Below are 21,447 nucleotides of genomic sequence, written 5' to 3' on the forward strand. Positions count from 1 at the left end.
GAGCCTAAACACCATTGAACCATCACACATACAAAACATGCATTATCTCTCCCTATAAAGGATTCAATCAACATTTGATGAATTTACCACCAAAAAAAAAAAAAATCAACATTTGATGTTGATTGTCCTAAGGCCTTAAATTCAGCAGTTTCATCAAAAAAAAAAAAAAAAAAAAATTCAGTAGTTTGGTAAGATCAATTTTTTCTTATAGAAACATTTGTCATGGCCTTTGGCTAGCATGCTACTTGGAACTTAGAGGAAAATTCAATAATAACCACCATTCTTTTAAGTGGTCACTGTCCAAAGTAAGCACATGCTAATATCCAATAAATACAACAAATTTCTCTCTCATTTTGCAGTTATTGAAGTGATTCCAAAAACTCTATAACATAGAGGGGATTTGAATATAAGGCGGACCAAACCTTAGGATATCTACGAAGACACATAAAATTACTCTTCCAAATAGGCGGTTAGTTTCAGGTGAAGCCTATTATAAATACGTCATATTGGATTCATTGTAACATAGGATTTGTATTGTACTCATATATAAAAAATGTAGTCCTTTTAAAGTTTCCTTCATTAACGTAGGTCATTATATTGAACCACATAGCCCTTTTTTTTTTTTTTTTGGGATAAAGAACCTCATAACCCTTGTGTGTTTTTGTGTTACTATTTTATACTTTCACTTTCGTATCTATTTTAGCATATTTAACACTTACACTTATACACATTTTTTCAATTTACACTTAATTGCATTTTTTTTCCAACACATTCAACAGATGGTTCACTACATTTTCTATAGGGATTTGAGTGCACTAAACATAAGTGTCTCTTTCTCCTTCATCATGCTACTTTTACTTACCCTTCATTTGAAGCTAAAGTATGATTTCATAAACTATTATGAGTTGATCGTCCGTGTGGAAAGCTAGTTGTCCATGTGGAAGTGAGTAGCGAATTTGGCTCCCTGAACTAAACCCAAGTTGGTGAGATATGTGGTGAATTGAAAAAGTCCCCAAACACCAAGCAACACCAAAACTTTTCAAAAATATCTAACTTGCTCCCAAAGTACAAACATCACTTAACACTATTTGAAAATTCTCCCACTCCTTTAGCTTCTTTCTTCATCTTTGGCTATTATTTATTTATTTTCATTAGCTACCCTTAAACTCCCTCATGTATATAATTGCTAGCTGAGATCTATGCAATCAAGACAAACTATTGGAAGGAAGCATAGTATTTAAAGGATTATAGAATTTTATAACGGTGTTAAGTGTTGTTTATGCTTAAGGGGTTAGTTTGAATATTTTTGAAAATGCTTGGAGGTATCTGGTATTAAACTCAAACATGAAGGGCGGTTTTAATATTCTATCCTAAAAGAAAATAAAAAAGAAATAAAAAAGAAACAGACTGGTCAAACAAACACCCCCTTATCAAAGTAATAGCAAACTGCAAAGCAAACTGAAAAGAAAACAGAGAAAACAGAAAATCCAAAAAACACACAAAACAAAAAACAAAAAACACAGAAAACAAAAAACACAAAACAAAAAACACAAAACACAAAAAAAGGTAATCATGGCATCACTAGCAACCCATTTCTCAGCTTTCTTGTTCCTCATCCCCCTAGGTATCCGTCGCCTCCTATTCTCCTCCTCTCTCTACCTGAAAAACCCATCTGTTTACCGCTCAAAACCATGGTATTTCTCCGAACCCAGATGGAAAAACTTCGATTTCTACACTCTCATCATTGCTCTTCCCATTGCCTCTTTCTCTGAATTCTTCTTCTTCTTAACTTTCTCAGGCCACCCCACTTACCGATTTGCATTCTTCCACCAAGCCTTCACGCTTTTCCTCTTCTGGGTCTTCATCCTTCTCGTCATTTCTCGTGAACACACCGACCCTTTACTCATCAACGAATCCTTTGTCTTCTTATTCGCTGGAATTTCATTTCTCATCGAGTTTTCAGTGATTGGTAAAGGAATCACAGGTGTCTTTGCCTCTGTCTATGATTTGTTGGGTGGTTTGACGCTTCTTTGTGCCGCTTCTTGCTTTTATTTATCGGTAAAGCCTGCAGCTTTTTTTGCCGAGTTCTTGTTATCTTTTGGATTGGTTTTGAAGGGTACTTGGGTTTTGCAAACGGGTTTGTCTTTGTACACTGATGCTTTTGGTCTAAAAGGGTGTCGAAAAATGTCGGTTATGCTGGCTAAAGGAGATGCTGATGTGCAATGTGATCTTGAGGAGGACGGGTTGAGAGGTGTTGCTTTGATGCATCTTTTGTTCACTGTGCATGCAGTTTTGGTGTTTGTTGTTACCATTGTGTTGTTTGGGTTGTCGTCAAGTAACCGAGATTTGAGGCGTGGTGAGGCCAGTGGGCCTTTGCTTGCAGAGCTTGAATCCGATCCAATGCAGATGCGGACGCTTTCTGAGCTTGAGTTGGAATGAAGTGTATGGCTTATTATTCTTGTTTTTATTGTATTTTGGTACAAAAGAATTGATTTTATATAAGCTAGTGTGGCTTTCATTCTTTGTAGGTAGGTAGTGTTTAATTCTTTTGTTAACTTCTTGTTGGCGCACAGAAAATTGTTTCACTATTAATTATAGTTATGGTTTTTGTATAAGGTTGGTTGCAAAATTATTCTTGTAGTTTCATTGAGTTGCATTGAGTTTCTTTATATGTACATATTTAAGATGATTGGTCATGGTTATGTAAATATTTTAACAAGGTTCAGGATAAGAAACTCTATAGATTACCATATGTGCTGTAACTATTTTCAGCACCTACATTGACTTCATAGCTAAGGCCCTTTTGTTATTAAATTTGTTTTGTAAAACTGATTAATACTATCCACATCCATTGGAATGATGTCTTTTATCTTTCCAATGTTCTTTTCTTGTTAGTGAGTGGTCATGTTATTTTTATTGCTACAATTTAGAAGGTGATGGTGAGGATTTTGATGGTAATGGATGGTTTTAGAAGCTTCTAGTTTCATGTTCTACAAGTTGGGAACCGTAAGATGGATTTTGATGGAGCTTTTTGTTTACAAGTGCTGCAAAAAAAAAAAAAAAAAAAAAAAAAAAAAAAAAAAAAAAAAAAAAAGAAAAAGAAAAAGATTCCTGCTCTTCATCTCATCCATATTTTCTCGATGTCAATGAGCTCTAGCTCAAATAGCACTTCCTCCTTTTAGAAAAATGGGTGAAGGGTCTTCCTTTTAGAAAAATTTGTGGAGAGTTGGGTTGTTTGTTAAAACCCACTGGGTGTGTAATTTACCAATTAAATATATTGTAGATGCAATGTCTTTACCTCTAAGCACAGAAACAGAACTGTCTACATGTGTTTTTGTATATAACACTAGGCATACAGTATTATTAAGAGTTATTTAAGTTTCCGACATAGATATCTTGTATTGTAGAAATGTGTTTTAGAATATGTTGGCTGCCTTGTAAGAGTAAGGGGTTCACGGTTAGTGCATACTACCATCTTCTTGTTGGACATAGTGAGCAGTTTTTCCCTTGGAAAAGCATTTGGAAGTAGAAGATCCCCTCTAGAGTGGCTTTTTTTGTTTGACCGCAGCCTTGGGGAAATGTCTGACAATTGACAATTTAAGGAAAAGAAAGGTTTGCACTTTGGATTGGTGTTTTATGTGCAAGTGTAATAGTGAAAGTGTTGACCATCTTCTCCTTCATTGCCCGGTTGCTTCGGAGCTATGGGATATGGTTTTTGGTTTATTTGGAGTTAGTTGGGTCATGCCTTTGTCTGTTGTTGGGCTCTTTGCTTGCTGGCAAGGTCGTTTTGGTCGCCATTGTAATGGAGATATTTGGAAGGTCGTTCCTCTTTATTTGATGTGGTGTATTTGGAAGGAGAGAAATAGTAGGTGTTTTGAAGACATTGAGCGTTCCATGCCTGATCTCAAGCTTCTTTTTCTCCGATCCTTATTTGACTGGTTCTCTGTGTGGAGAAACCATCCTTTTTCTACTATTTTGGATTTACTTGTCTTTTGTAATTTTTGTTTTTAAATTGTTCTCCCCTGTATACTTCCTGTGTACTTTGGTGTCTCTCTTATTTTGATATCAATGAATCCTTATTACTTATAAAAAAAAAAAAAAAAAAAACTAGCAAATAGACAATATGTGTGGAAGAGCACAAACTTATGGTAGGTTTGATTGTTGAATAGACTGTGCTTTTAAACCTAAAAGTTGGGATTCTAGAATTTTATGAGAGGCAAAGGATTTACACATAACTGTCACTTTTGAAGCCAAATTTACATTCTTTCTTTTTTTCTTTTGGCTAATTGTATTTTATGGAAACAAACTGCAGGTATAAATCATATGTTGCAATGAAGAACAGGGGGCATGTTTTACTGTCTTTTGTATCTAGATATTTCATTTCCATGTTAACTCGGTTGTTCATAGGGAACATAAGTAAGTTTATGAGTCAACCTGCCTGTTGTCATCCTTTTTCTCTAAGACCTTGTTTGGTCTAGGATTGGGATTAAATTGCATGAACCCCACGTTTGGTGCATTGCAATCCTACAATATATTAGTCTGACGGGATTTATAATCCCCAATTATGGGATTATTGATCCCATGGGAAGGTATGGTATTTGGCAGGATAAGTCTCTAATCTTCTGTCCATCCAGTTGCCATTGCTGTTGACGCCACCTCTCTCCTTCCTTCTCCTTTGATGAATATCAGAAGGGATAGGATTGCGTCCCATTTAAATCCTCAAATATCCTCCAATTTTAATACAGATGTAAGACAAGTGATATTAAAAAAATCCAGTGGTCTTAGAAATCCCATGTGAACAACACAGAATCAAAGAAATGCCACGTGTCTCATATTTAGCTAAAAATTGGAGGGAGTTGGAGGATTTAAATAGAAGGGATCTTATCCCATATTAGAATTTTTTTATGTGAGAAGGTGGATGCAATGATGTTGCTGTTGTTCATTGTGTGTGCAGAGGGAACATGAAGGGGATGGCAGATTTGCTCAAGGGTTGCTTTTTTTGTTAGCCAAACAGATTTTAATGTTTACAAGAAGGAAACAAAAATTTTGGTTGAAAGAACAAATACATACTCAGTTTTTTTTTGGGGGGGGGGGTGGTGTGAGCCAAAAGAATACACACAGAGAGAACCAAACATAAGATAGGAATAATAGTTTTTCAATACAATCCAATTTATTTTCATCCAACTAGTCCAATCCTGAATACCAGACGGTTCCTATAGTTAAAAACCACGTCTATATTGTTGGATTTTATATTGTGTGCTACCCTCAGTTGAACCTACCTTGTGTCATTTACTTCATCTCAAGGATATGTGCATTGATTTATATAAAAAAAAAAGATAAAAAAAAAAAAAAAAAAGTAAAAAGAAAAGAAAAGATAAAGACTGTAGATGTTGTACTCTGGTAGGATGTCTAATTTGAGAGCATTGAAAGGACTTTAAATGGATTTGGTTGAATAGTTTCAAAGATATAGGTTTTGATTTTTGATAGAGCAATAAAAAGTAATTTTCCAAGGTTTGAAATTAGGAGTGCATAATGAAGAAGGATAGGGAAGGCATTTATTTGATTTAGTGGTTGTTGGTAAAGAAATAGAGTTATTTTTGGAGAAAGAGATGCAGGGAAGTCAATTAATACAAAATTGTGTAAAGATGTAGGAGATAAGTTTCTTTGTTATTGTTATTATTTCCACATCATTGTTCAATAATCTTTTGATCTTGTAAGAACGTTCTATTGAGGAAGTTTTTGGAATGAAAAGAGACCAAACTTGGCTACGGTCTTTATAATAGTATAGAAGCTATATATCATAGAAAGGAAGCTATCTGCAGTTCTTGGTGGGTACATTTCCTGAAAGTCAAGTATAAACAGACTCACAGTCAGTAGAAGGATAATGAGAAACTAGAAACTGAGAGCATTTCTGCGGAGCTGAAGATATTCTACAAAGTTCCCTAGTGTGCAAAGACTTGGAGCCAGCAAATTAATTTTCTGTAAGTCTCTAACAAACTTACATCTCTTTATGATGTTTTGATACTGCTTTAGTATAATCTATTTTTAATATTAAGATCACAGTGAGATGCCCATGGTTGCCATTTCAACAATTCATTATTTTCCACATCCTTTGGTGGTTATAATTTGTCTAGAAAATTATGATTTGTAGGGTTAGCTTACTTGAACAGTCACATCTTGATGTAATTGGTTTGACTGGTTTTCAAATTGTTCCATTTGCCACAATGTTAACAGATTTGAATTTGAATAACATGACATGACAGTATTTATTTAATTATCTGAAGTAAAGCCAAGATATTTTTATTATTTTGAAGACCTAGGTACCCAATTTATTTATAGATTTCAAAGAGAATGACAGATTGTAACTTTTTAAGGGAAGTAGCTCAAGACTGACTAAGAAATCATTCGTGTAAGAGAATTAGACATAAAATTTTTAGGAGATTATGGTTGCTCTTATTATTAGGCTATTCGTGGTACAAGCATGTCTCCATTCCCTTGGAAGACTCACTGGTTTGTTAGGGCCCCCAAGAGGGTGTCCTTTGTGTGGACAACGGCTAGGTTTAAGATTCTGACTAATGATAATCTTCTTATGAGGGGTTTCTATTTAGTTGACTGGTGCTGTATGTGTTTGGTGTCATGGATAAACGGACCTATTGCTTCATTGTGATGTTGTCTATGTCTTGTGGAGAGAAAAATATTTGGGGTTCAGTGGGTAATGATTTCGACAGTAGCAGATCTATTACTTGGACAGAGGAATTGGTGTACTTTTGATGTGGATAGTGTGGAAGGAAAGTAATAGCTGTACTTTTGAGGATAAGGAGCAATCCCTTGATCAATTGAAGTCTTTGTTGTTTTGTACCTTGATTGATTGGTTTTGTGCTTGGGGTTTTACTCATTGTCATTCTATTTTGGAGTTCCAGGACCCCATTAATTTTCCTATATGATTCCTTTTAATCCTTTAGATACTTTTTGTTCATCATCGTGAACATGAAGTAATCTCTCTTTTTTTTCTTTTTTTTTTCTTTTTTTTTTTTTTTTAATAATAAAAAATACTACTTACTTATCAAAAAAAAGGTTGTTTGGTATTGATAATGTGAAGCACTTAAATTACAGAATTCTTACATTCAAGGAAGTAATAGAAGTTCATATATGGCACTTGTTTATATTTCCCAACTGCAGTCATACACTGGAACATACAAAATACAGAAAGAGGTTTTATTCTAATTTGGTATATCCTTTTGAAGAACAAAAATTTGGTAATCTTAACCATCGTCGGTGAAACCGCCCACATCCACGGATTTTAATTCGGAGACGGATTCTCTTGATCTTCCTGCTTAAGTTGCCGCATCTTCGTTTGAAGTTTTTAGATTTTGACACCATTTTTCCCATATACTTATATCCTGCATTTGCATCCAAACAAACAATAAAAACTTTAACCAAAAATCATAGGAAATATTATTTGTTTTTGTTTCACTATTACTCTGCAGGAGACTTCTACTAAACAGAATTAAACCCTATAGTTTAGAGGGTTTAGCATATTATAGTTTCAAAAGTAACAAATTAAACCCTAAGATTTTTAAAGATTAACACATTAAATCCTATAGTTTCAAAAGTAACAAATTAAATCTCAATTGATTTAAGTGGAACAGTATTGTGTGGAGTTGAATATAAGCTAAATGTTTAGTTTGTTACTTTTTGAAACATCAGGATTGAATTTGTTACTTTTTGAAATTTCATGGTTTAATTTAGTACTTTTGAATTTACAGGGTCTAGTTTGTTGCACGCCAAAATTATAGGGTTTAAAGTTTAAACTTTAAAATGTATCCCCCCCCCCCCCCCCCCAAAAAAAAAAAAACTTTCCTAAATGATGTGGTGTGAGTTGTTTGATTCATCTAAGTTCATGTCTCAACTTTTACATCAAACAGAATCAAAAGACAATGCCTCCATCTGGGGAAAACAAAAAACCGGTGCCTTTGTTTTTGGGTCTTTCTTAAAGATATGTCAGGTTAAACTTTAATGCATACCTTTATCTTTTTTAATTTGTTGTTGTTCTTCTTCTGAGCTTGCTTTCTGCAAGACCTGAAAGTAACATAGAGAGAGTCAGTGTCACTTTCTTCCTGTATCTAATTATCTTTTGTGAGGTCTGACAATGATTTGATTGGAGTTTGCTCTTGCAATATCGTGACTGGTTTCAGTTGCAAATCACTTTCATGAAAAAGAAACAAACATTTTTTTATTAAAAAAAAAAAGGGTATTGCTATTGGTGGAGCATAGAGTTCTTGATGCAACTTAGGTTACCTCAACCAAACTTTCCAAACGCTTCCTAATCCTTCTTTGAATAAAACCTCTGGTACACTGTTTGAGCAATCTTGTCAGCCAAAGATGTAAGAGGACAAATGCTTAACAACCTTAAGAAGAATCATATAAAAATTTACAGTGGGAAAAAAATTCTTGATAGAAATGTTACCTTTACATGGTATTTAACATAGGCATAGAAGTTCAATAGACTCCATACAGTCTTATCTAGTCTTTTACCCTCAACGTGGCGTGGCAAAATATCTATAAAAATGTTATGCATAAATTTATTAGATTGATTCTTCTTAAAATTTATCTGGTATATGGAAAATTAGAAAGATTAAAGTTAGCCACAGTTATCTTAAATTAAAAGAAGCATCGTATAATTTGATATGAAGTTGTCTTTATAATACATGATTAGAGGTACTTATTAGAGTTTTAAAGATGAAAGATTTAGATCTAGAGTATTTGTAATTGTTTGAAGTTGTGTGTTGGTAGTAATACAATTACTTTTTTCTTTTTTCTAGTTAGTTTTTAAAATTGGGCCAGTTAGTAATAAAATTGTTTTATCAAAATGTGGTTTATAATCAGTCTATCCATTGCTTTGTTATTAAGATTGGGAAGAGGATACCAAAAGTGACAAATCCTCCATTTGTGCTCAAATCTTCAATAAGTTCTCCTCTCAGTTCTGGAGGAGGAATGGGTGACCAGGTGCAAGGAGGTGCTTTGGCCCATTCTTTAGAACTCCCCACATCCATAAGTTCCTGCAGGAAAAAAATAATATTGAAGAAAGAGTTCAGTCATTCTGAGGATAGTGGTGGAAGAGACTAACTTAAGTGCTAAAACTATTAACAATATATAATTACATATATTTCTATATCAGCCACAAACCTGAAAGAAGGCTGTTGCAATAATCACATCTGAATTTTCTTTGAAACGCATCGGGAATACTGCTATGATTTTTTTTGGCTGTCAAACACATGAATTCCCTTCCATTTAGACAAACGGAATCGCACAAGAAATTTGAGTATAATTTTAAGCTGTTTAAACTTTTCAATATTGGCTTGAATTTAAAATGTGAATCTTGGCTGAACTTTGTGATAGGTTAAGCTAGTTGTGTAGAGACATTGAATGGTACCAGGGCACAAGAATTTGTAATGCTATTTCAAGAATCAACTTGGGATGGAGAATTTGACCACACATGGGAATTACCTGTCTGACGACAAAGAAAGGCTCCCTTGGGTGGTAGACTAGTTTTATAGGTTTATACATCCCCTGAAATGTAACCTGGGAATTGACATTCTGCAACATTTCTTTCAGCTGAGAACTCAGTAGTACCGCTTGCACTGCAGATATCTCTGTAATTACCTTGACAGAGTCTAGAACAAGGAAACATGCATCAATTACAATTATTGCAATCTTAGCTTAATTCTTCCTGCATTAATTTATTACTGAATAACTAATCACTTGCAAGAAAAAAAAAAGTTTGTTAAATTAAGCTTCAATACTTGAACATCTTGCAGTTTTTAATAATAAAGTATATATTTCTGTTTGAATTTCTTCAGGCTTGTAGTCTATTATTATTTTTTTGATAGGTAAACTCTATCATAATTTTACCAAACGAACTCTTTAGATAAGGCCCATGCCCACAATAGGCTTCTATTCTATTGTATTTTATCTTTTTATTACTTTTTAAAAACTGTTTATTCCTTACATGTAAATCAGGTAATCAACTACTTTTCAACTCAACTTATTAAAATTTCATTTTGTTAATGTTCCCTTCCATGCTCTACCCAATTTCTTTTACTTTCTTTGCAGGATTATTAGGAGGTAAGTCAGTTTTCCTCGACTAGTTTAGTATTTCTTCATTCTTGGACTTCGCTTCCCGGGTCCTGAAATTGCAATATTAGTGAGGTGGCTGCCAAACTAATTAAATGGTATTTCTCTTGAAGCTTTAATCTGTCTGCTTGATGCGCAGGAGGTGTGTGCTCTTTCTTCCTATGTCTTAGCTTTTGTTTTTAGATGTTTACTCCCTCAATTCACATTGTAAAAGTTTATGCTTATGTCTATCCTTTGCTGCAGTAAGCAGAGAGTTTATTAATCTCCTGTTTACTTTAACTTCACCCCAGTGCCCAATAACCTGGGTCGTCATATCCCTGATGTTAATCTGTTCAAATGCTCATACATCCTATCTTTTAGTTTGAGTAGTTAGTGTATAGTAGCATACCGTTTCATCTTTATGCTCTTCATGATATCTGAGTGGATTACAGGTGGAAAACAATTTTTTAATGAGGTAAAATAGAATTCTGTCAATTACCTTTGTAAAATCCAAATAGCTCTTAAAATTCGAAATCTTTTATCTCTATTTTTTGGCAACCAAGCCACAGCTAATGCATATTAATCCCCATTCACAGTACTATCAAAATTGTTGAAACTAAATCAAAAAAGGAGTGGGGGGGGGGGGGGGGGGGGGGTGTGGGTGTGGGCTTTTGTCTATCAATGAAGTGATGTAAAGGATTACCACACACCTTTGCCACTTGGAATCTTATCAAAGTTAAGTCTTAGAGTAAGCAGGTATCCTTCTTTTGCTGGTTCAACAATCTCTACAGCATCAGAACTAATTCCCTTCACCATCTCTCTAGTGTAATGGGATAGCCCAAGCGATTGCAGAGTATCTTGGGACAGTAGTGGGGTCGATATTGACAAGTAGGCATGATGTGGATCTGATGCAGAAGACTGTTCAACATTAGAGGAGAATCATCAGAATATTTCTTAAATAATTTGTTAATACTTTAAAACCAAAATGACTACTGTGCAAAGATTTCTCATCCCCCAAAACGTCTGCCTCTTCAGTCTCCCCTAAAATTGGGTTCTGAAAATTTCAATTTTATTCCTAACTCTTGCTCAAAGATGTAATATTTATTATTGGCTTCAAGATCATGATATTTTCCATATAAATCTCAATAACTGAATTGTTAGGTCTCTTCAATTTTTGTCCTTAGTACCTAACCATGACCTCTCCCTGGTCTCACAAAAAGTGAGAGTTTTGTGCATTGGGTATGACCTTAATACCAAAATCATATGTGGAGCTAGGAAAGTTCTATGCATGATGAAATAATTTCTTGATGCATCCACGAGAATGCATAAACTGAAACTGCGTAAAGGAATCACGAGTTTATAGATGCACACAAATTCACAACTTGCTGATGTTAGTGGTAGATCCAGGTGTAAATAATATTAGTGGCAAGACAACTTAGCTAGTTGTGAAAATGTATTTTATGTGTTATAGACTTACTGGTGAAAGAAACAAAAAATTGGATGTTTAACTCATAGACTAAAATATATCCAGGTAAATGTACAATAAGAGTGCCGAGGGTGGTTTTACCTGTATACGGTATTTCACAGCCCCAAATTCATGCAGGTGATGGTCCATCTCCATGGGCTTTTCAGCGCTGTTATGAGAGGAATAAAGTTGATCATCATAATGGTTATGATTTTTTTTTTTTAATTGTAGAAAGGTTATAAATATTTTTTTTAAAACTTTTGCAATTTATTGGCGCTCCATATATTAACAGTTAATCAAATTGTCAGGCAACTTCTTCATACTCTAGTGTAGGAAGCAGACATATTATAGCATAAGATAGGGATTCTACAAACTGTGTGGTATACGGATTTCAATTAAATTAAGATTTAATCTTAACTGATTGACTCAATTATATGAATCCGAAGTGCTCTCCTCCTTAACAAGGCTTAGGACTAGCATGTCCTGGTATTTTTAATTGAGAAATTCAATGTTCAAATACCAAATCTCTCTGCTAACTATAGAATTATCCCCCAAAAAAAAAAAAAAAAGCAAATTTTGCTATCTAAAGAAGTTCACCCATCAACTACGAAGTATGACTATTAGGCAATGATAAGTGATTCTTTTGCTCGTTTCGGTGATGTGACGCATCCTTTATAGAATCGTTTGTGTTGTGTTGTGTTGTCCCCTTCATTTGAGTTTGACAATCAGAAATGGTGAAGACAGGAATGACTGTTTCATCATTTCATGCTGCATGGTGGAAGATGCAGCTATCAACTATTTTATGCTAATGGAAGCATGCAGAGCTTTATTTCCCACCCACCATTAATGAACCACATTTCGTTGCTTGTCTTGTTGTCCACCTGGATGACACATTCTCATGTCCGCCAAAATTTCTAAGAATAATTGCCCCTACATTACATATCCCCCACATGTAGAAGCCCCATTTTACACATTTTCGGTTGTCGCATATGGTGATATTTTTGTGAACATCATTCCTTTGCTCTACTTTTTCCTACAAAAGATCAGAATGTACTTTATATTCCCTATATTTGCTTACCATTTTAAAGTTGTGTTTGAATGAATAATTTGAAAACTTAAATTTTTTTTTTTTTTTTAAATAATGGAGTTTCTACATGTAGAAAAATCAACTCTGTCAAATGAATTTTTGGAGAGATGTATTCAAAATTTGTATATTTATTAGAACATTATATTTGGAATGACTTTGGTGATGGTGTTAATATTTCCATGACTCAGTGGGTGTAACGGTTCGGTTTAAGTTGGGTTGGTGCTCAACTCAAACTCGACATGATCATTTCAAGTGGAAAAGAATGAAGATCTTAAGAATTCTGTTAGATTTGGTCAAAGATCTCAAGATATATATTTCTACATTTGGTTGGAGATCTTGAGATCACCGCTAAATATGGATGGAGAACTTGGAAAATGGTGGAAGGGAGGGGTGTCGGTCAAATTGGCTCTGATAGTTTAGAAAGGTTGAAATTGAAACTCGAATCAACTACGTTGGATCTTCATCTAGCAAAACTGTCATCAACTGCCATGGTGATCGAATCGAATGGCAACAGTCAGACGGTTTCGTCAGGTCTGGTTGAATTCAGACAGCTCTACTCAAGGATACCCTCACTTCCAGTAAAAAACTAAAAAAAAATACATTTATTTTGTGTGTGCAATATAACTATAAAAGACTAATTATAAGTAAGATTCCTTATGGTTGTAAAACTAATGGTAGGGTAAACACTTATGTATGAAAATTGTAACATTAGTAGAATTTATATAATGACATCTTTTTTGAAATTCAACCTTAAAATTTAAATGTTTAAAAATCCAAAGTTCAATAAATTTCATATATTCTGGAACAATTCTCTTGTAAGTCAGAACAAAAGATAATTTTAGAAATTCTCAAATTATAATGTTAATGTCAATAGCCTTATAGCTCTACTAACACATTTTGGTGTTTCCGGTTGAGGTTCAAATTTCCCCTCCCCATTGTTGTAACTTGTAACTATTGAATCATCCAAAAAAAAAAAAAATTGTTAAGTAAAAATAACACCTTAAAATTTATAATCCAAGCGTCTATCATTTGGCAAAAAAAAAAAAAAAAAAAAAAAAAAAAAAAAAAAAAAAAAACAAAAGACCTCCAAACGATGAACAATACTTTTGTGATGAATGACCTTATATATGTTTCCAAATAATAATATCTCAAATGTCAAGCATTATATTTATAGGGCTTATTTGAGCTACCTAGTTATCAAGCTAGTGCTGGATATCTCTACTTAGAATTTTGAAATGCATTCTTACATATTTTCTAGGCATGAGAATTCATTTTGTATCTTTTGGGCATGATAACCCTCTTTTTTTTTTTTTTTTTTTTTTTTTTTTTTTTTTTTTTTTTTTTTTTTTTTTTGTGTGTGTGTGTGTGGACATAATAAGAATGCATTTTCTTCAATTCATTCTTCATTTCACATTTCTAAATCTCAAACAAGAATCTTCAAAACTACTGATGATTTTAATTTTTGCTTGTCATTCCCATTTTCTCTAAAGCTATTGGGCCCCATCTTGATCATCAGTTTGGAGGCTTCACATCCAATGACGCTTTCTCCTTTTTCTTTTTTTGGATGAAATTTCTTTCCTCACTTTTCCTTTGTTATTCGATAAAATCATGATGATTTGCTTCCCTTGTATATATGACTTAAAAGGCATTTTTTCTTTTGTTTTTATTATGAACTATCTTATTGTTCAAAACTTTATAAAAATCTTCGTTTACTTTACATATGAATTTTAATTAAACTTATATCACATGGACTTTACATATGGATTTTAATTAAACTCACATCACATGGACATATGATTAGTTTCAAGAAGATTTAAATTTTTTTAAGAAGCATTATTTAATACATTTTCTTCTAAAATCAATTTGCAAGTTTTAAAAATTACCTATGTTTGGTTTAAACTTAAATTAAATTAATGAAAAAGGGTTACTAACTAGGAAAATAAAGCAAAAAGTAAGCTATAAATGTTATTATAACTATGCTTATTAACTTTCATGTAAGATAATATTTTGGAATGAAGGGAACATAAATGGCACTAAAGAGGGAGAGTACTAATAGTACTATTGGCTTGTAGAAAAGTTTGTTGTATCCTTAGTATCGCTAACCTAAGGCCTAACTATTCTAGTCTCTACAATTAAACACCTTGAAAATCCCATGGACTGATAGTGTGATAGATTGAACTTGAAACCTCCGGATTTATGTCACGTTCCAGACCAATGAGTTTATCACTCAGTTATCTCTTTTGGGGTCTAGTATTACTCTTAAAAAATCTCCTATATACCAGAAAAGAAATCTTTTTTGGCTGGAAAACAAACTACGAAGGCAATTGCGGCGTGAATTATGATACTTGTTAGGAACAAACATGGTTAACAAGACATTTGAATATATAAAATGTTCTTACCGGTACAGTTTGAGTAGGACATCCTTCAATGCCGGAGATGCTCTTTCAAAGCATGCCATCCTCAGAAATGCTTGATTCAGTCTCTCTCTCTCTCCACAAATATGGGTAGTACTAGAAGTGTAGAAGTGAACTGAGATAGAATATTGCATTTGCACTATACTTGTTTTGGAGGTTATGAACTGAACATTGAGTAGAATTTAAGTTCAGTAATGTTGCAATCATGTTTGGAAACTTTTGAAGCAAGTACTTCCCCCATCATTCTCTAATCTATTTGTCATTCACTTGGGTAAAAACCACGCCAAATTGAGAGTTTGGCTGTATCCTCTTCTTCCTAGATTTTGCTTTTGGATCCCATTACAAAGACCAATAATATCGAGCTCTCATTTGCTGATTTGTACTATGTGACAGACATTCTTTTGACTAACATTTCATATTTTTGGCAAATCATAATTTACAAACGTAATAGCTGGAATTAAAATAACCACTCCAAGACAATTTCAAATTTAAACGTGCCCCAATCCTTACATGTTGAAAGGTCTATATTGAATTTGGCAAATACAATCTATAGAAAACTCGTGAGCCTTGACCTTCTACCATCTATATTTAATACTGAACTTACAATGACGAATGTACGGCAGGCTTGTAATGACAAACTCACCCACGTGGTAATGACAAAGTCTTTTTTTTTTTTTTTTTTTTTGAGTAATGACAATATCAATATGTAATTATTTTTGTTCCATAAATAATACTCCTTCCATCTTAAAACATGGTTCTGTTTAAGGAAACGTCATTTAATACATTGTTTATATTTTAAAAATATAAAAATTTTCAAATTTACCCTCATTAGTTTATTGCCATATTAAAATAAACTAATTTTTTTTTAATTTAACAATTTGTTACGTTGGTAATTTCCATTTAAGAAATAGCGATATTGACTAAATTGATACGACACTAAAAGATTAGGGACTAAATTGATACAATTAAAAAATTATAAACCAAATTGAAATATTGTGTAAATGATAAAGATTATTAGAAAAATAATGACATTGACTTTATAAATAAAATAAAGGGGTAAGAAAGAAATTTTATTTATTAATTTTTAAAAAAAAACTTTCAACCATTTGAGACGGGACTATATTATTTACATAAGGCCGGTAATACCAAAATTGTATCTACCTTCTCCAATGCCGTAGTACTGATCTGTACAATATATTTCTGTTTGCTGATTTTACATTTCTAACTAATTGTATTTCTTATTCAGCAAAAAAATAAAATAAAATAAAATAACTAATTGTATTTCTTAATATTTTGGATAGTAAAGTAAAAAGTCGTATCAATAATTGGGTGCAAAGGGTCTTCATGTTCACTTTGTCTAGTCTAAGACTCTAGGCCCACTCTTAACATTGAAAGGTGCATCTCGCAAACTTGCAAAGCGTGAGTGAGATACCCACACTTGCTTATAAAATGCCTATTTCCGAGTTCCGACGTGACATTATCTTAAAAAAATGAAAAAGATAAACAAAAAAATAAATAAATAAATAAAAGGATGACACACTTTTTGTTTGTTGTTGAGGACTTTCGATCTCGTACCTAAGAATCAACTCTATGAATAAAGTCATGGAGCTGAGGGCCTATTTGTTAGGCCATTTTAAGTAACTTTTAGAGCATTTTAAATATATTAACACACATTTTCACACATTTTTTCATCCACACGAATATTAAAATTATTTAAATAACATTACTCAAACTCCTCTGTTAAACACCCCCGAATATTTTTTCAGAGAGACAATTTATAATATTATATATATTTATTTATTTTCAATAAAAATTAAAAGAGGGAGGGAGGAATTTAAAAGAAAAAACCAAGGTCTTCGAGACTTCCATACTCGAATATAAAATGAATAGGTAAATTCAAGGTTTTAGAACACAAAGATATTACCCCACAATGGCATAGCTAGGCAGACCGCTCCTACCCTGTAGACAGCTTTAATTTCAATGGGATAATCCAATCTAATCTCTAAAAGATATGAGATGCTCTATTAACATTGGTAGTAAATAAGAGATTTATTTTTATTTTTGTTTTTTATATATAGATTGTAGGGTCAATTTTTGGTGCCCAGGCCCAGCAAGTAGGTGATTCTGACCCAAAGAACCTTAGATAATGAATTTGTAGAGAGCGAGTTACAGAACTAGGCCTTAACGAAGTGAGTGTTAGTTAATTTTGGGCCATGCAACAATTGAACGTAAGAATATCTCCTTCACGTCCACTGGATGTTCGGTCCGAGGAGACGTGTGGGTGCACTTCTATTCCTGATCAAAGGCTATGGTCTCTCTCTCTCTCTCTTCTGTTCTTTCTTTTCCCCTCTTTTGATCCCCTCTTCATGGGGATGCCTTTCTCTTATATAGCCTCTTTAAAGTAATCAGAGCCTTACACTTGTTGATCATCCGGACCTTCACTTGAGCGCCCGTCTCATCGGACATCTCCCCTACCTTTCTGTGAGTTGTAGTGGCCAAGGTAACACTGTTCGCCTGTCCTCTCCACATTAATGCGGCCAGAAAAGTAGCTTCCCTGCATTTAATGCGGCAACTGTAATCTCTCCCTGTACATCCTATACTCTCTTCCTTCTCCTGGGTTTGTGAGGCTTGTCCTTACTACCAATATTCGTTGGAGTGATTCCTTATTATGGGTAGGGTGCATGTTTGGTCCATATTGGGCACGTCCGAGGAGGAATTCCTCCTCAGACCACTTTTTAAATAAGTTTGGGCTCATCAGAGTTGGGCCGGAAGTCCTTTTGGTGCCCCACTTTCTCCTCGGACAGGACTAGACTCTGTATGGGGCCCAAGGTCCATTATTTGATTTGGGAATTTTACCCCTACATAGATAATAAGAGATTTAAAATTACTATATAAGAAATATATCCACCAATCATTGATCATACATCAATATCTTATACTTTATACCGAATCAGAATATAGCTCAAGTTCAAATAACCAAGCTGCACCTCATAAATAATGTGACATTAACTACTAGAAATTAGTTTTATTGCAGCGGCCACAAAGCCTTAAAAAAAAAAAAAAAAAAAAAAAAAAAAAAAAAAAACGTTGCAAAATGTTTAGCGTAGCTTTTTTTCTTTTTTTTACTATGATTTTCCGATAACTGAAATAGGTCTGTTGCTATTAATTAATTTTAACCTAGTGCACCATAAATACACCCCTCACCTATCTCAAAGATAAACCTAGACATGTCCCAATCGTTAGGTAGTTGGGAAAGGAACCCATGCCTATCTTTCCTCACCTAAACAATTAATACTTCTCCACGCATAAGATGACATTGAGAGGCATCCAAAAATGACGTCGAAGAGAAGCATATATTCATTTTAGCACTCGATCGGTATATCAATGAATGGGGTATATATTATATATAGAATAATATTTTACATGCTCGTTTAGCCAAAAGAGTTGGATTATCTCATCAAAAAAAAAAAAAAAAAAAAAAAGAGTTGGATTAAATAATTTTATTTTAAATCCTTGAATGAATCCCATTCCACGGTCTTCGATTTACATTATATAGTCAGTATCTCTCTAGTCTCTACCACCCTAAGATAGTAATTTATGTCCTCAAAAGCTTGTCGTTTCCCTTGTCCAAGCAATGGTAGCAAATCCACAAAATACTTGAGGCAATACACAAAATACTTTTTAAAATAACCTGTAGCTAGTATTGGACTTAAGATAGATATACTTTCCTTTTTTTTTTTCTTTTTTTTTTTTTTTGAGTTGCTAATTCATACCTGTATCATGGATGACAATCCATTATTTTCCCTTTAGTAGTCTAAGCTAATAAGCAATAGCATATGACTAATTGCAATTGCAGAATAGCTCCTAAAACCCTAATTTTATTCTCCTTTATGTATGGTAAGGTGTTCATGCTAAAAAGAATGTGTTCTTCTCATTTAGTCCTTTAAGTATGAAGTTGGTCATAAAAAACCAGTTCTTTAGTCTTAAAGGAATAAATTGATTTTTTAATAAAATTACTGAACTAAAATGATCAACTTCAAATTAACTTAAAGGACTAAAATGATTTTTGGATAAAGTTACTTGACTACAATGACCAATTTCAAACTTAAAGAATTAAAATGATTTTTGGGCATTTTTTTTTTTTTTTGAGAAAAAACACAATTTTTGGACAAATTTAGCAAATATAAATTGCATTTTTACCGATTTGTGTTACTTTTTTAATCATCAAGGTTTAATTTGTTAGTTTTGAAATTATAGGGTGATATTACTCAAAAAATCAATAGGCTGGATGGCACAGATTTCGATGATTTTGAGGGCCTGAAAAAGAAGAAACGAAAGATCAGAGGAAACCAGGGTCGACCGGCCACAAACCCTCCGATGATAAAGTTAGTCTCTTATTCCGAAATAGGGAATTCCAAACTTATGGGGATTGTGTCTGGGAAAACACTTACCTTTGTTTATCGGAGATTTGTGTTTTTATAAGTTCAGGAAACGATTATCTATTTAATAACTTCCCCTACCTTTACGGAGTCCGGAAAGTTTGGTGTACACCTCCATAACTGCCATGGAGGTTATATTTTATGCTCCTATTTTCTATAACCGTCGTTGAGCTCATCATAAGCAATCCTGGACGGAAGGTCATCCAAAAGTTGTAGAGTTGGCGCAACGAACTTGTCCAAAAACCTCTATGGACGAGTGTGTCAAGGACGAGTAGCTTGTTTTCTGTTTTTCCCTCTCTGAACGACCACTATGGACGAGTATGGAGTTGACTCATTTTTAGACACCACCAGAGGGTATAATTTATTCCTTTTTAAACAGTGGCAGCCCCAAGATTTTCTTTTAGGGGGGTCAATAGTGTCTTGAGCTAGGATTTTGTTGTGGGGAGTAAAAAATAAAATAAAATGATTATTATTATTATTATTTTGGTATATACAATTGTCATATTACATACAATAATCTAACATAGTATTCTAAATACTATACAATACAACTATATTGTAAAATAGTCTAAAAAAATTATTAATAGTTTAAAGATCGATAAGAAAACAACGATAGAATGCATATAAATAAATGTAAATAAATAACTAATCATACTATTTGTCAAATTAATAATAATTTATTATAATCATATGTAATATCAATTAAATAAAAATATATGATAAAGAAGAATAGTAACACACCTAAGAGTAGGTCTGAGAGTAAACATTAAACTGAGGAAAATAAATAGTAACTTATATAAGATTTTGCTTTTGAAGTATATAGATTTTTAACCACACATGTGGTCATTCTCTTGGAATTGAAGCAAGCATTAAAAGACTTTTTGGACTAGAAAAAATGTAGAACACTTATCAAATTACTTGAATAGATAAAAGGAAAATATAAAAGGGAGAAAGAGAGAATGAGAAAAGAATCATAAATGTAAATATAAATCAGTTGGTTGTACAAGTGGTGTAATTTTTTGTTGATGAAGAAGAAAAATGTAACAAAAAACAGTTTCATTCTACCATCAACAATAAAGTAAGCCAGAGTCCAAAGAGAAAGTTTATTTATTTCTTAACAAAAGAGCAATTTTAAGAGTAGTGCTACTGACAAAACATTTATGCAATAAAATCTAGATGACAAGTTGTTAAAGGTATGTAAAAAAGTGATGTCAATTATGGGTTTAGATAAAAATTCAATTACAACTTGTCACTTAACCTTTATTGTAAAAATATTGTGAAAATAGCACTAATATGATTATATTTCAAGTTTATTTCAATTGGGTTTAAACAAAATTTAGGGTTAGAGTGTTCAAAATTTTATTTCAAGGGTCAAAACCAAAAATAAAAAAAAAATAAAAATATTATATATAATTTTTTTTTGGGGCCAAGCCAGGAGGTTCATTTGAACCCCTCGGCTGGCTATAGAGCCACCCCTGTTTTTAAAACTTCATGATTTTTTTTTAATAAAAAAAAAACTGTTTTTTGTGGAGAAGATTATAGAAACAACTTCAGAGATTAATTTATTACTTAGACTATAGAGTTAAAATGAAAATTTCCCTATTTTATATATAACATTTTGGTTTTGCGCATTTCATATTTCGGGATTAGTCCAAAGTTCTTTCTTTAGAAGGATTCCTTTGAAAACCATATCTTTATTATGCCAAAGGCCTTGTAGCTGAATTGACACCTTTCCATGTACAAAGTGCTTGGGAGTTTAGGGGGGAAAGGGTTCGAGCTGCAGAGTTAGCAGCGTGTTGTAATTCTTTCTCAAAAAAAAAAAAAAAAAATCTTTATTATGTTCACAAATAGATATTGTGGTATGAAGTGACCTTAATCAAGTGGTTATATTTATTCTCAGCAAAAAGGTGGTTATATTCATTTTATTTT

The 21,447-nt window shown here is 33.1% G+C and overlaps 2 protein-coding genes across 2 annotated transcripts; one reads left to right on the top strand and one right to left on the bottom strand.

Moving 5' to 3' along the window:
* Positions 1-1,449: 1,449 nt before the first annotated feature.
* On the top strand, positions 1,450-10,701 carry LOC126688567 (uncharacterized). Its single transcript, XM_050383304.1, has 2 exons — positions 1,450-2,442; positions 10,114-10,701. The coding sequence occupies exon 1, from the start codon at positions 1,573-1,575 to the stop codon at positions 2,437-2,439; it is 867 nt and encodes a 288-aa protein (XP_050239261.1). The 5' UTR covers positions 1,450-1,572; the 3' UTR covers positions 2,440-2,442; positions 10,114-10,701.
* LOC126688566 (actin-related protein 2/3 complex subunit 2B) lies at positions 7,067-15,242 on the bottom strand. Its single transcript, XM_050383303.1, has 10 exons — positions 15,065-15,242; positions 11,681-11,747; positions 10,824-11,031; positions 9,508-9,674; positions 9,187-9,264; positions 8,927-9,059; positions 8,468-8,559; positions 8,299-8,355; positions 8,025-8,079; positions 7,067-7,400 (listed from the first exon to the last, which is right to left on the bottom strand). The coding sequence occupies exons 1-10, from the start codon at positions 15,211-15,213 to the stop codon at positions 7,216-7,218; spliced, it is 1,191 nt and encodes a 396-aa protein (XP_050239260.1). The 5' UTR covers positions 15,214-15,242; the 3' UTR covers positions 7,067-7,215.
* Positions 15,243-21,447: the final 6,205 nt, after the last annotated feature.

The sequence above is a fragment of the Quercus robur genome, chromosome 6 (assembly GCF_932294415.1).
Source record: "Quercus robur chromosome 6, dhQueRobu3.1, whole genome shotgun sequence".
Lineage (NCBI taxonomy): Eukaryota > Viridiplantae > Streptophyta > Magnoliopsida > Fagales > Fagaceae > Quercus > Quercus robur.

What these genes read in the sequence shown, in the direction of transcription:
- LOC126688566 (XM_050383303.1), bottom strand. Translation starts at nt 15,213, where the DNA reads ATGCAATATTCTATCTCAGTTCACTTCTACACTTCTAGTACTACCCAT. An exon ending in GTCCTACTCAAACTGTACCG is followed by an intron (nt 11,748 to 15,064) that starts GTAAGAACATTT and finishes CTCTCATAACAG; the next exon opens with CGCTGAAAAGCCCATGGAGA. An exon ending in TAAGATTCCAAGTGGCAAAG is followed by an intron (nt 9,675 to 10,823) that starts GTGTGTGGTAAT and finishes TCCTTGTTCTAG; the next exon opens with ACTCTGTCAAGGTAATTACA.
- LOC126688567 (XM_050383304.1), top strand. Translation starts at nt 1,573, where the DNA reads ATGGCATCACTAGCAACCCATTTCTCAGCTTTCTTGTTCCTCATCCCC.